Raw genomic sequence first — 14,331 nt, 5'->3', positions numbered from 1 at the left:
TTTCTCACATACCAACTGATATAAAAGGACGGTAGCATTTTTGGATTTCTCATTCTCGTTCAACGCTCAGATCGGCAAACATCTGGACTTCTAGTGTGCAGTGCTCTACAAATCAACCAACACCATACGGTGCGGCAAAGGAGAGGAAGCCATCGGCAACCAACGATGGATGCGGTGTGGCAAAGGGAGCAGAGAAGAGGGAGCAGCGGAGAGCATCGAATTAAATCTAGTGTGCATTGCTGGTGCGCTCCTCTTCACATCAACAATTGGATGCGGCAAAGGAGGCAGAGGAGCGAAGTGCATTGCATCGCATCGTATCACACCCGCTACCCGTCGTTTAGCTCGTCGTGGTTGTGCCAATCAAACCCTCGCAAATCGACGCACAGAAGCCGATAGCGCCAAAGTCAAGGAAAGCATCAGCGAATCCGTAAAAGCTACCGCTCCCAAAACTAAACTGCTACATCCGACTGAAACGCAGCAGATTCCGTACAACCCATTAAACCATTCCAGTCCTTCTCAGGACTATCAATTTGTTTTGAAACAAAAGAGTTTATTTTACTGTTTTCCACTTACCACAAAAACTATATAAAACCGATCAAAAATACTGTTTATTTTTACATTTTCTACTAACAACTAACATGGAACGTATCATGTCAAAAACATACGTTTCATCAACCACCTTTTATTGGATTTGGCAAAAGAAGCGAAGGACATATGCATACATGTATATAACGGAACGCTCCAGTCATACACAGCCCGTTAGGGACGAATGACCTTTGAGTTAAAGTCCCTTCAAAAACAAGAACGAACGATACACAGCCCGTATCAGACAAATGCATGAAGGAATTCTATAAAATAAAAATAATATTTTTGTGGTGCCTTTCCGCCAACTACACGGGCGTGTAGCACCATAGTAGCAAAAAATGTCGAAGTTCGTGACATCTGGTAGCAATATTTTTCTTCTTTTGAATTATAGAGACTTTAAACTTTACGTTCATTCGTCTCTAGCCCGGCTCATGTACTTACAATTATTGGTCAGTTATTTCCTGATGGATTTACGAGATAATTGCATCAATCGATCTGAGCACTCCATAACAATCCATCACAATTGATAAAATAATATATCATATGAAACTAACTAGCAAACAATCAAAAAATTTTCAAACGGAAATACCTCGTTCTGATTGGTCGAAATTGAATATACGGAGAAATCGGCTCATCAAAGTAGAGCGAACTTTTGCTCCCACCGAAGTGTATTCCCTAACAGAGACATCAAAACCAAGCTGCCTGGGGGAAATCGGAATACATGAAAGCAGGGGGGGCTTTTGTTTCCACCGACATGTATTCCCTAACAGAGAATTCAAATCCAAGATGTCTGGGGGAAATCAGCATGTAAATACCTTCGTGGTCGATAGTTTAACTAACGACGCGCACAAATGGATAGTGCTTATTGTAACTAGCGTGGGCATTGCTGATTGCATACTTGCTGGCGAATTAGTAGGGAGCGATGAATGAGTGTTTTTTTTATGTTCGTTCCAATAAGAATCTTTCGATGGATTAATTGAAGAATGATATTTCAATGAACTGAATAGAACCTATGTGTGATAGAATATAAATAAACTTTAAATTTGGAACTTTTATGTTGGTTGCTTCGTGAAATTTCATATCAATGACCGATATTATTGTCCAATTGAAATTCGCATTGAGGCATGTAGCATCGTGTTCCGTTGGGTTTAAAGCGAAAATGCCATTTCCATTTCAAATATATTTTCTCTATAATAAAACAACTTTTTTTTTTCTGGTGAGAAAAATTGATAATTGTGTTCGATAATGATAATTATCTTATATTACATTGATGAGTTTTTTTCTTTATTTCATCCATACATAACGGGAGCCATCTCGTCCAGGGCCACAGAGCGCGGCTTTCATCATATCTCATTCCACTTAGGCATCTCCTATCGTGATACGCACCATCAAATGACTAATCACCATCTTTCTATCATTATCACTCGGTTATGGACATTGGTGGAGTGAACCAATCCTACGTCAACTATGCGGTCGTGTCTCGGACACAACCCTCCTGTGACTTTTTTTCTGCAGGTAGAGTCATAGTGTGGGAATCTATGGCTATATCCGGCATTGGAGAACTTAATTCATCGATGGAATCATGACCAAGGAGGTTTATTTGGACATTTTGAAGTGAAAACTACCAGCGTCTGCACGAAGTTGGGGCGCAGATATACGATCCAACAAGACGGAGATCCGAAGCACACTTCAAAGCTGGTTTCACAGTGGTTCAAGGAAAAGCGTATCAAGATTATGGAGTGACCAGCACATTCTCCTGACCTTAATCCGATCGAGCATCTCTGGTCTATTTTGAAAACTTAGCTTCAGGAGCAAAAGCCAACAAGCATCAGGCAAATGCGGCAGGTAACCTCAACTGAATGGTACAAAATCACCCCGAAAGCAACTTCCAAGTTTGTTGAGTCGATGCCCCGACGAAACTGAGCAGTTATTGAAGCAAAAGGTGGTCACACGATGTACTAAAACTATGTGAGCCAGAGGGGTGGATATACTTTTTTCAGCGTTATTTTTAATTTTTTTTTAACATCATCTCTAAAATGAAGAAGAGAATTTGTTGAATAACCGTGTTTTATTTTTCTGATGGGTTTTTTTTTTGAAGAAATCTAATTTTTCACTGTGGGTGGATAATTTTTTTGCATACTGAATATGTGCACCTTATTCGACTGTTGCCATACGCATATACAATTTACTACAGACATAGATAAAATACAAATAACTTGTTAAAACATATATGAAACACAAATACATATGAAACGGTGGCCAATTTAACTTTTTGAACTGTGTTCTAAGGAAAATGATATCTTCCCAATCAGGTAAACAAAACATTTAGTTTCATCTATTGAAAATAACAGGATATTTATAGGAACGATCTCAATTGTATTATCTGACAACAATACTGGACTTTGCGTCCAGCGGGATCATTTCCTTAAGGGAACACAGAAGGTTTTTCGGCGTATGGACTCTTTTGTAGACTGTTTGAAAGCCGTGTTGTTCCAGGATCCCTTGAATGGCATTTGTTACTTTCGGGTAGAACGGAAGGCTGGTCCTTTAAATGTCCTCTTTTTTGTGGATGAAGTGTGTTTGCGTTTTGATGATGTTTTTTTCCGTTCTTGTTTCCCAAAGATCCTAATTATAACCAAAAGGCTGCCTTCTTGAACGATTGGAACGAAGGGCTTTTTATCTAAAATTTTTGGATGCCTTGGATAGGTGAATACACATTTGTCAATTTAATTGAAATGGGAAAAGTCAGTCGATTGGTAGAGTTCTGCCATTGGTAATCTAGAAAATGATACGTAGGCGGATAAATCATTAGCGACTTCACAGTTTTGTATGTTCGTGTGAACGAATATTTTGATCATAGTAAAGCACACGAACGAGCGACGCCTAATGATTATTAAAAATTTACTACCGAAATTCAGAGTCGGCGGTTGCAACTCCAAGAACGCTTACTCTAATTTATGGTCCCAGCCGGCAGGTGACCAGATATGAGTCTACATTTTTGCTGTTGGATATGTGAGAAGCCGCCCCGAACGAAGCAACGGGAATATCGCAGCCGCAAAAAATAGTCACTGGGGGCCAGATCTGGGGAATACGGTGGATACGGAAGCAATTCCTAACCCAATTCATGCAATTACACACGAAATTCGGATTTTTCCATATTTTTTTTCAATATAACAAAAGTTGCTTCACTCTCAATGCTGTAACTAACGAACTAATCGACCAATTGCGTGTCCATTGAAAGATGGTGCTTTGTGATAGTCAAGTAGATTTTTGCAAGAGGCGCCATCTAGACGTCAACCTTATGAACATTTCAGCCGAACTGTTAATTAAAGAGTGGCAAACAAAGTAGTGTATGTACAAATTTCAAACCAAATTTTATCTGTCTAATATTTGACCTCTGGACAAACAGTGTACGGCCACCTTGAGGTGTTGTGAAGTGTACGAATATTATCAGAAGCTCAATGATGCGTTGGGTTCTCATGGTAATGTTCAGATATTTTTTTTTTTCGTTAAGATCTGTCTGTGTTGTCCTTTAACCCTTTATTAGGTCATGGAAGCTAGACAGTGAATCGACTCAAACTTCAGAGAACATAATCCTTACATGAGGAAGAACACATACTTACCTTTTGTTAAACAATAAACTATTGAAACAGTTGAAAAATTGGTAACAATATAGTTGCCACTGCCGTTATCCACAAAAACTACGAGTAAATTGAATAAGAGGCTAGGGAAAAATTGAAGTTGAGGGCTTGCAAATTAAATCGCTTCCATTTAACTAAATAACCATGTGTGTTTTCCTTTTCTCGTATTAACCCTGTTTGGTTGAGATTTTTTCGATCCTGAGAGGAATAACAAAATCCACGTGGGCTGGAAGAACGAAACAAACACCGAGTAACAATTTTCTCAAGTTCACATTAACGTAGTTCTTCATCAGTCACTCTGAAATGAAATAACAAAACAGTAATTTCATTTGTAGAAGAGCTTTCAATGGTCTAGGCTACCGAATGAAATAATCCTGCATTCAAATTTAATTTCTGTATTTTTCTCTCAACCCCTGGAAGAATGCTCGACCGAATAGGTATTCAAATAAAAACTCTCATAAATTTACAAAAATACTTCTCAAGAGTCGCCTCCAAACTTCGACAACTTCCTGAACCGGGCCGGTCGACCCGTGGTCACACCGGAAACGCCAACGCACACGACCCTCTTCGAAGCTCGAGAAGAAAAAAAAATCAACATTCCCCACCAAACAATGCCCAATCTTCATCCCAGCAGGGAACCCCTTCCTCTATCCATGGGGTGACAATAAAACATCCTCGGTGTCCGTTGTCCGAGTCCGTCTGTCTGTTCCCGATGCGTTGGTGCTCATATTATCCAATTTGTGCCAGCCTCTCAGAACACTTTCCGGCTCTGCCAGACGGCGGGAACTGACGATGACGTTTTGTATCGGAGATTTCGTTCCTTTTTTTTTCGTTGCTTCATTCATTTGTTTGCCACTTCCTCTCCGAAATGCACATTGGCACTGCGAAGGACATATCCCGAAAGATTACCAGTTTTGCTCTGTTTGTGAAGTTACTTTTGAAGATGTTCGCTATTGTGTGGGTGTGTGTGGGAATGGAGTTTTTTTTTTGTATTGATTGTGATGAATTAGCCTTTCCGTGCGGGAACGACCGCACTGAATCGATAATTGTTGTCGAGTTTCGGATTTTTTTTCTCGATTTTCCCGTCGCCGTCCGTTTGAGGGCGAGGGAGGAAGAGATTCTTTTGGACACGGATTTTTTTATTGGAATGAAATGACATCCGGTTTATCGACTTTTTGACTTTTGCTCTTTTGCGCTGCGCCTTTGTCGATCATTCTGAGCGGGCGGAAGTTTTAAGGAAGGATTTAGACGATTGGCGGCGGCCTCTTCAGACGGAGAAAATTGCTGATGAATGGAGGGGGAGAGGTTTAGATGAGACACATTCTTTTTTTTCGGTTTATTTCGTTCAAAGGAGAATTTTTATTTATGAGTTTAATTCTTCCGTGTGTACATTGTATCACATACTTATATATGCTTGAGAGTAGAATGATTCTGCTTTCGGGGTGATAGTATTTTATGGGATTCGACCTAGCAGACGGTAGGGGATTGAACTATTCTTGTTTACAATTAGTTGGATGTGAGATTTACGGTTTGATCTTCGGCGACTCGTAGTGATAACTATGCTTATAAATTAACTACAATAATTAAATAATAGACCTCTGGCTTTCTATTTCCTAAAAACTGTTCACTAAAATCTGCGATTTTGATTTACATTTACAACACTAAATGATCCGATGACCCGAATTCAACTAATTTGTGCACCAGACGAGTGACGGAGACGAGATGCAACTTGGACACTATTTACAACAGGATGAGCGCTCGGAGAAAAGTGACTAGGGCCACCATCTGGCCGCGGCAGCGTGATGCAGTAGGCTGGCATGCTGGAATCCGGGTGGCAGCTGAAGGTGAGCTGCTGTCTGAACCGCGGCCATCATATCGTGGGGTTTGCTTCCAGCGAGACACGGTTTACCGTCTCTCACCAACACCGGAACCGCCACCCGTCGGGGCGATGGCAAACCTCCCGCCTGGTGCGGCCCAACATCCATGGATCCCTTCTCGTGCGCCGCACGCTTGGTCTTGTAGCGATGGTTCTGGAACCAGATCTTCACCTGGGTTGGGGTCAGTCGAATCAACGAAGCGAGATGCTCTCGCTCCGGCGCGGATAGGTATCTCTGCTGGCGGAAGCGACGCTCCAGTTCGTAGGTTTGAGCCTTCGAGAAGAGCACCCGTCGTTTCCGCTTTTTGTGGCCGATCCCATTCGACAACCGATCGGCGGGATTATCATCCCCGTCGTCAATCATATCGATCTCCTCGTCGCAACCCTCCTCGATGTCCACATCGTCCGAGTGTTCCGTGTTGCCATCGGCGTTCAAGTGCTGCTGCCCATCGCTATCCGTTGGGCTGGGCGTCCGTGGACATTGTCCTCCGCTGAGCCCACTTCGCGAGGATCCTCCCAACCCGTGGTAGGACTGCTCCGAGTGGACAGGTGAGGTGCTGTCCGGGCTAACCTGCTGTGCGAGCCGCTGTTGCTGTTGCTGGTGTGATGCTGTTGAGGGAGAGGAAAGAAGCAAAGAAAATAGGTTTATTAGTATAATGTGTGAGCGTGTGTGTGGGAAGGAAGCAAGAGGCTAATTCTGACGCCACGGGAGACCACATGAATCCACAGCGGGACACTGGTGCATTCGTTTCGAAACCGGAAGAACGGAAATGGACGCTCTCTCAGGCGAGATAATTTATTGTCACGGACAATTGATTCTCTGGCATGGCTTTTATCTTTCCCGATGGGTTGCCGAAAGGTGTTTTTCGCTTCTTTCCACTTCTCCCGGCAGACCGGGGACGGGAAATTGATAAATGACAGCGCGCACAGACTTATTATTAATGGGTTCTCTCACTCGCATTCGGTTTTGTGCTCGAAATTTTGCCCCGCAGAAGCGGGGTTTTGCTAACCTCAAAAAGCGCAAAGAAAGCGCAATCCCTGCGATGTACGAATCGAAGCAGGCCACAGGAAGTCGGAGTTAATGGAGTGCGAGGATACGATTACGAAGCATTCTAAGGCTGTGTAAGTTTGAGCGTGATTGTGTACACGTATGTGTGCGCACTTTCATAGCTCCGCCCCTTCTCGAAAGCGCCAGGCAGTAATCGATATATGAGTGAGTGAGTGAGTGAGTGAATGAGTGGCACTCATTCTCATCGTCCTCGAAGGTCGAGAGTGGCTTAATGAAGGGAGTGAGAGGTGCTTTCGTGTAAGCTGAAAAGAAGTCCCTTTTCACTGGGGTTTCGGTGTTTTTGTACGATAGGGGCTAATGGAAATTGATTACGGGGCATAAAGCAGTCTCGAATACTTAATGAAAAAAAGGACTCAACCCTTCGCTAGCAACGGTAATGGAAATTGGAATCAAATGTTGCCAGTATTTACTCAATGCGCATTCACTGTGGGTTGTTTTAGATGGTACAAATCGATTTGTAGGATACAATGTATTATAAATTGTTTTTTTTTCTGTAGCTTTTCTCAGCGTTTGAAACTTGTAAGGAACTGATTACACATTTCTGATTCAAATTATTATCCATTCAGCCACTGATCATTAGTTTCTTTCATCTTTTGCATACGAATTAATTAATTTTTCTTCTTCCATGCGACCGGAAGTGGTGGTTTTGCCGCGCGCCATTGAACGAAATGAGTGGAAGTCAGAGGAGAGTCGAGAGTTATCAATCTGAGTAATCATTTTGATCGGGTCCCTCGCAGTATTATGAGAGCTTATTTCTCAAAGTTCGGCTTAAATTGAGTTCATTCCGGTCTACTATAATGGTTTCTATTGGTTTCAACAATCGCTTCATTGTTAAGGGACAACTTTAGGGGGATCAAGTTTACAAAAATGTCCACGAAAATGTTTCTAAATGCAATGAAAACTCGCAGTTTGAAGCAAATCATGACAGGCGAAGAAAAATTTAATAGTTTACAGCAACATTGAGCGAAAAAAGATCATCGAGAGGAGCGAAATGAAACATCATTAGATATCTACAATGTCGGTCTTCCTCCGCAGAAAGTCATTCTTTGGGATAGGGATGATAAGGGATAGGAGAGATAGTCTGCATTATGAACTTCTACCTAACAGGCAATCGATAAATTCTAACATGTGCCATTCGCAGCTAAACAAATTTAAATCGGCAATCTAGAACAAACGTTCAAAATTAGCCAAGGCGTCCTCTTCGGGAATAATGCCAAATTTCATATTTCTTTGACAGCCCAGCAAAAATTCTTGAAGTTTGGCTAGGATGTGACAGTTCATCTGCTATCACTTGTTCAGGCCGCTAAGAAACAATATTCAAAATCAAGTAATTCAAATCATTGAATACAGTTTTTAGACGAGGAAACAAAAAAGTTCTGCGATAATAAATTTTGCAAGTTGCGTGAGGAATGACAAAAGATTGAGGGACAAAATAGGGCTTCTGATTTTTTCCTAAAAATCGGTATGATTATTCCAAACAGCTCAATATTTCCCAAGATTTATGAAGTTGAACGAAGAAAGATTATTGGTATATAAAACGCGGGGACTTATTGTTGAAGCTCAGACGAAGAAAGATTTTGCAATAGTAAACTGGTCTTACTGGGATAATAAATTTGCGAATCAACTAAGTGAACGGCATCAGTTATTAGGCACTGACTTACATCTATTAGTTTGATCGGTAATTTTGGAGTTGAACTCGCTAAAACTACATTGCACAACACAACATGTTTATATTTTCAAAAGCATGATAATATCCATATCGATTTTTATACTCCTGATGTCTTGTTTCGAGATTAGGTGATTTCCAATATTTGAATTCCAATAACGAAGCACTTGATTTCATTGTCCAATTTTCTTGAAAACTCAAACAGTTCAACCAGCTAGCGCCGGTTAATGATACAAAATGTCCGAGATTAGATTCACATATGGCCGGTGTTAAGTCAGAGCGGACCAAGTCGCAAAAATCAAAATTTCGAGTTATTGGTTGCATTTGGTTAAACATTTTGTAAGCTATATTCCACATTTATCGAAATTGAAAAATCACGCGTACAGCAGAAATAACTTATTGAAATTGTTTTGAACGCTCAATGAAAATCCCTTGTAGCAGCAAACTTCAAACTCGTTTTTCTCGAAATCATAAAAAATGTCATATAGTCCGGTCTGACGTAACACCGATCATATGATGTCCACGCGGTATGTGAACAGCCCCTAACCAGGGTTACCATATCTGAAGAATAATTTGTATTCCTACAGATTTTTCGTACTATTTGAAACCAAGAAACAGTATATACAGATTGAAGATATTTTGAGTTTTATAAAGAATATCCAATTTTTAAAAATAATTCTTCACCATATATTATGGCTTGATCTGCCAATCTCACCTATCTTTTTCATATAGCATTTGAATTAGTCTGAATGAGAGTCATCTTTTTTTGACATTCATATGTAGCGTGATGTCTTTCTATTTCATGTTCAATCTAAGAGGAAAAAATGCCAGAGTGTGAGTCATCGGTTAGCGTAACAATAAATAAATAAATTATCCATCTTTTCCTTACTAAAGGTGAAACTGAATTTCAAAAGTTGGCTCTCATTGTCGTGGAAATCTACACGTTAACAATAAAGGGGCTCAGAAGGAAAGGGGTGTAAGTGATTTGATTGATTTCTCTTCATCAACTTTCTCTTTAGTCAATAACTCAACTGCAAAACGTTCCAATTTGAGTTTGCTATAGAATCCGATAGCTGATCCACATTGTCAAATACAGCTGGGAATGTGTTTGCAGCTAAGTTATGTCCAGAAGAGAGAGTCGATGTAGAGAAATCAATGATGTCACTTACACTCCTCTCATTTTGAGCCTCTCAATTGTTCTAATCATTGCAAATAATTTAAAGAAGTAGAGCCAGTTTAAGTAAAAATGAAAGCCTTCGTAAACGTTTTCCACAAACATATTTCTAACGTGTAGACAAATGTTCATTGTTTTAGAATCGTTTTATCGCAATGTCCAATTTGACTCGTTTTTAGGATTTCAGAAATTGTAATTGAATCTGTTGAAGTTTTATCTACACTCTTCATTTCTTGCTCCTGTAAATTTCGGTCTTCAGTAAAAAGTTTATTCGCCAACTGAAATGAAAATTCTCGTCGCGATATTCTTTCTCCAGGTTGATTGATCAAATAAAAGCGAAGAATTCATAACAATTACATCTGAAATGTTACAAGGCATGTCTACGAGCTTTTGATTTTGTGTTATATTTTCTAGCCATTTGATCCATTCTACCCATTCATCCGTCGAATACATTGACCTATTTTTTTTATTTTTACAAATCTATGCTTCCAACTTAGTAAGAGAACATTTCCAACTGGTCTGTAGAAGTTTTGGTTATTTGTTATGCCACACCTTCAGTGTTCGATACATTTTGTTAGTCCGCAAATGCTGGGTTCATTCAGCTCTTCCGTCAAAACGAATAAATCACAGAATTTTCAAGAAACGATTTGTGTTTTTTGTTCGTCAAAAAAATGCACGACCCCAATTCTTATTCCTTACATATGAATATAAAATTTCATCCTTATCTCGCAGAAGCATCTAAGTGTCTTAATCCGTAGAGGTTAGACTTCACTCTGATCCTAAAACCCGATATAAAGGGTGTGTCACATCAAATTGCATCACGGAAAAACGCTGTAGAAATTCGCCCAGTAGACCGATCCTTTTGAAAATTTTAGACAGTAAAATAAAAACTATTAAACAACTTTTGGCATTTTCTTTTTATTCATACTTCGAGCCCAAGCCCGTATGCTCGCACCTTCCTCTTTACCCCGTCCATAAGATTTTGTACAACGTCAGGTTATAGTTTTTTTTAAACAGAAATCCATTTTCTCTTGAAGTCCGCCTCCGATTTGACAACTTTCGGGTTCTTCCGGAGGGCCTGCTTCATAATCGCCCAATATTTCTCTATTGGGCGAAGCTCCGGCGCGTTGGGCGGGTTCATTTCCTTTGGCACGAAGGTGACCCCGTTGGCTTCGTACCACTCCAACACGTCCTTTGAATAGTGGCACGAAGCGAGATCCGACCAGAAGATGGTCGGGCCCTCGTGCTGCTTCAATAGTGGTAGTAAGCGGTTCTGTAGGCACTCCTTAAGGTAAACCTGCCCGTTTACCGTGCCGGTCATCACGAAGGGGGCGCTCCGCTTTCCGCAAGAGCAGATCGCTTGCCACACCATGTACTTTTTGGCAAACTTGGATAGTTTCTGCTTGCGAATCTCCTCCGGAACGCTGAATTTGTCCTCTGCGGAGAAGAACAACAGGCCCGGCAGCTGACGAAAGTCCGCTTTGACGTAGGTTTCGTCGTCCATTACCAGGCAATGCGGCTTCGTCAGCATTTCGGTGTACAGCTTCCGGGCTCGGGTCTTCCCCACCATGTTTTGCCTTTCGTCGCGGTTAGGATCCTTCTGAACTATGTATGTATGCAGGCCCTCCCGCTGCTTGGTCCGCTGGACGAATGAACTTGACAAATTCAGCTTATTGGCGACATCCCGGACCGAACTTCTCGGATCACGTCCAAACTGTTTAAATACGCGCTTGTGATCTTTTTCACTGACGGAGCATCCATTTTTGCCGTTCTTCACCTTCCGGTCGATGGTTAGGTTCTCGAAGTATCGTTTAAGTACTCTGCTGACCGTGGATTGGACGATTCCCAGCATCTTACCGATGTCCCGATGTGACAACTCCGGATTCTCGAAATGAGTGCGCAGGATTAATTCACGACGTTTTTTTTCGTTCGACGACATTTTTCCAAATTTACGAAAAATTGACAGTGAAGCATGGCCAACTTGATCTATACACTCTTATCTGATTATAAGCGAAAGCTGAAGATATAATTCCTAAAAATTAAATTTCTACAGCGTTTTTTCCGTGATGCAATTTGATGTGATACACCCTTTATTTCTGATTATGTGCACATTCGTGTACAGTCAAACTGGACTAAGTAGCAACATAAGAAAAAAGAAATATCAAAAAGTTCTCAACATACTTTCTACTATTATCATATCACACTTATGTTGCAAACAGTCAGGTTTGTGTCATAAATTTATGCTGACTGAGTAGCAAAAACTGATAATAGTATGCAGTCAGAGTGAACCAAGTGCATCCAATCATAGCGATTAGAGAGAAACCACGTTTTCTCGTTTATTAGAAACCTAGAAAATGAACGGAATTTCAAAAGAAATGTTGAATTTCTCCGCATCAGAAGAGTGAACACGGAAAAGAACCTCATATTGAAACACAATGTATATGCTTTTCAGACAATGCGTTATTCACGAAAGTGTACATTTTACTTTCATAATACTGGATTTTTCAAACTGCATTGGACGTTTCTCTCAAAATAATATAAAGCGGAGATTTTCAAGATCCAGCATGTTGTTGAATTTTTTGAAAATCATCTGTCATCATTATCTCGACTATTTTCTTGATCATCAGTTGAACTTTGTTCTCTTTACACTCGTCTTCGTCTTCGTCTTTTTAAGCTTTTATGATGTATGAAACGCAAAAGCTCCTTCCGAAGCCAAAACCTTCTGAGCAATTTGATTTTTAAACCACATAATTCAGCATGAATTTGAGAGTGGATTCCAATTGAAGATTCTTGCAGTGTTTCAGTGTTTGGATATGCTTTTCCAAATCAGATTTAACTGTAATGGTTCAATGTGGATGCCAAAATACTGTTTCAACAAAATAACAAAATGCACATAACGCTATTGGCTACCAACCCTTATGAATCCCATATGCAGCAATTGAATTTCTTACAAAAATTATGACATATTCTAGAATATGAAAAATGGATCAGGGCGTCCCAAAAGAATCTCAAAATCAGGACTTGTCAAACCAAAATTTCACTCCATCAGTGAATTAAGATTCGAAGCACTATCATGTTGAAAAACTCTGTTTATGGACTGTGAAATTCGGGTTGAATTCGGCGAACTCGAGCCATATTATTCCATTTCTGATACCGTTTGGCCAAGGGAACAAACTCTCCGTAAATAATGGTTTGATATACTTTGAGTCGCGAATCTTTATTTACACATTGTGTAGTTTTAACACAATATTAAAACCATTAAGTATATGACATACTGTAATTAGTGATAATTTATCGAATCCGTATTTTTGGTATTGAAAAAATATTGTGAGCTAAACACTATACTATAGGTAATATGTCCTGTATCGTAGCTGTCAGAATAATCGTTGAAACCACGTGAATACGTGTGAAAATCATTCTCTCCCCGAACCAAACGATGCGGGCGCTGGAGGAAAAGCACGATCCGAGGGAAAATCAATCTGATTATCATCCCAGGCCGGCTCGGTCGATTAGGGAGAATCAACCGTTTCCGTTTTCCTACCCTCTGTCTCCCTCCCTTTGGCAGCAGCAGATCCATTACCGCCTATCTGCTGTTTGATGCTTTATTGACGGTTTTATTACGCTTGCACGACACTCAATGGAGTGCCGGAGTCGGAGTCCTCGCGCGCAACGGCTCGGAAGGATGTTTATTTTCCTCCACACAATGGGATTATCACAAACGAAAACACAACTGGCACTGGTACTGTATGCTGCGAACTACATTTTTATTCTATGCGAACCCGGTAATGAAGAGCGTGTCGGAAGTGCGCACAGAGCGCCGATTGGTTTCGGCTATTAACCGAGATACGCTAAGTGTCCGAAAGCACGTTGTGTAACTGTCATTGCTTCCATGACAGCTGCTGGTCAGCCAGGAAGTGGGTGGCATGCGACGGTGAATAGCCCATCCTCTCGCACCTTTCCACAGCTGTACATTCCACAACGGGCACCCAAATTACACGAATATTAACCAAAAATCAAAAATCAATTTGTGTGTGCATCCATTCACGCGGGACACGCAACGATTTACGACTTCCTCCTCTCGGTTGCGGGGTGCATTCATTCGAGGCTGTTTTGAAATCAATTACACAATCGAATCGCGCCCGATTCCTGTGCAACACAATGGCCCTTACATAACCTCGAGCTTGAGCCTCCGGAAGGATGACACCTCTCTGTATCTCTCTCTTTCTCTCACTCGCTCATTCGCTTCGTCACAATGGCGCGTACCTCTGCATTCATTGTAAGTGTATCCCGGGAGGCGGCAGCTGCCGGATCAATTTTACG

General features: G+C 40.9%; 1 protein-coding gene across 2 annotated transcripts in view; it reads right to left on the bottom strand.

The window, feature by feature from the left end:
- Window positions 1–5,611: 5,611 nt before the first annotated feature.
- Window positions 5,612–14,331, bottom strand: part of LOC129769896 (homeobox protein vnd) — a 94,206-nt gene continuing 85,486 nt past the window's right edge. For both annotated transcript variants that reach the window (XM_055772416.1, XM_055772417.1), the window contains one exon: window positions 5,612–6,711. In XM_055772416.1, the coding sequence (XP_055628391.1) occupies window positions 5,999–6,711 (713 nt within the window). In that variant the 3' untranslated portion in view covers window positions 5,612–5,998. The remainder of the gene's footprint in view (window positions 6,712–14,331) is intronic.

Source organism: Toxorhynchites rutilus, chromosome 2, assembly GCF_029784135.1.
Source record: "Toxorhynchites rutilus septentrionalis strain SRP chromosome 2, ASM2978413v1, whole genome shotgun sequence".
Classification (NCBI taxonomy): Eukaryota; Metazoa; Arthropoda; class Insecta; order Diptera; family Culicidae; genus Toxorhynchites; species Toxorhynchites rutilus.
This window is presented reverse-complemented; position numbering and strand designations above follow the sequence as displayed.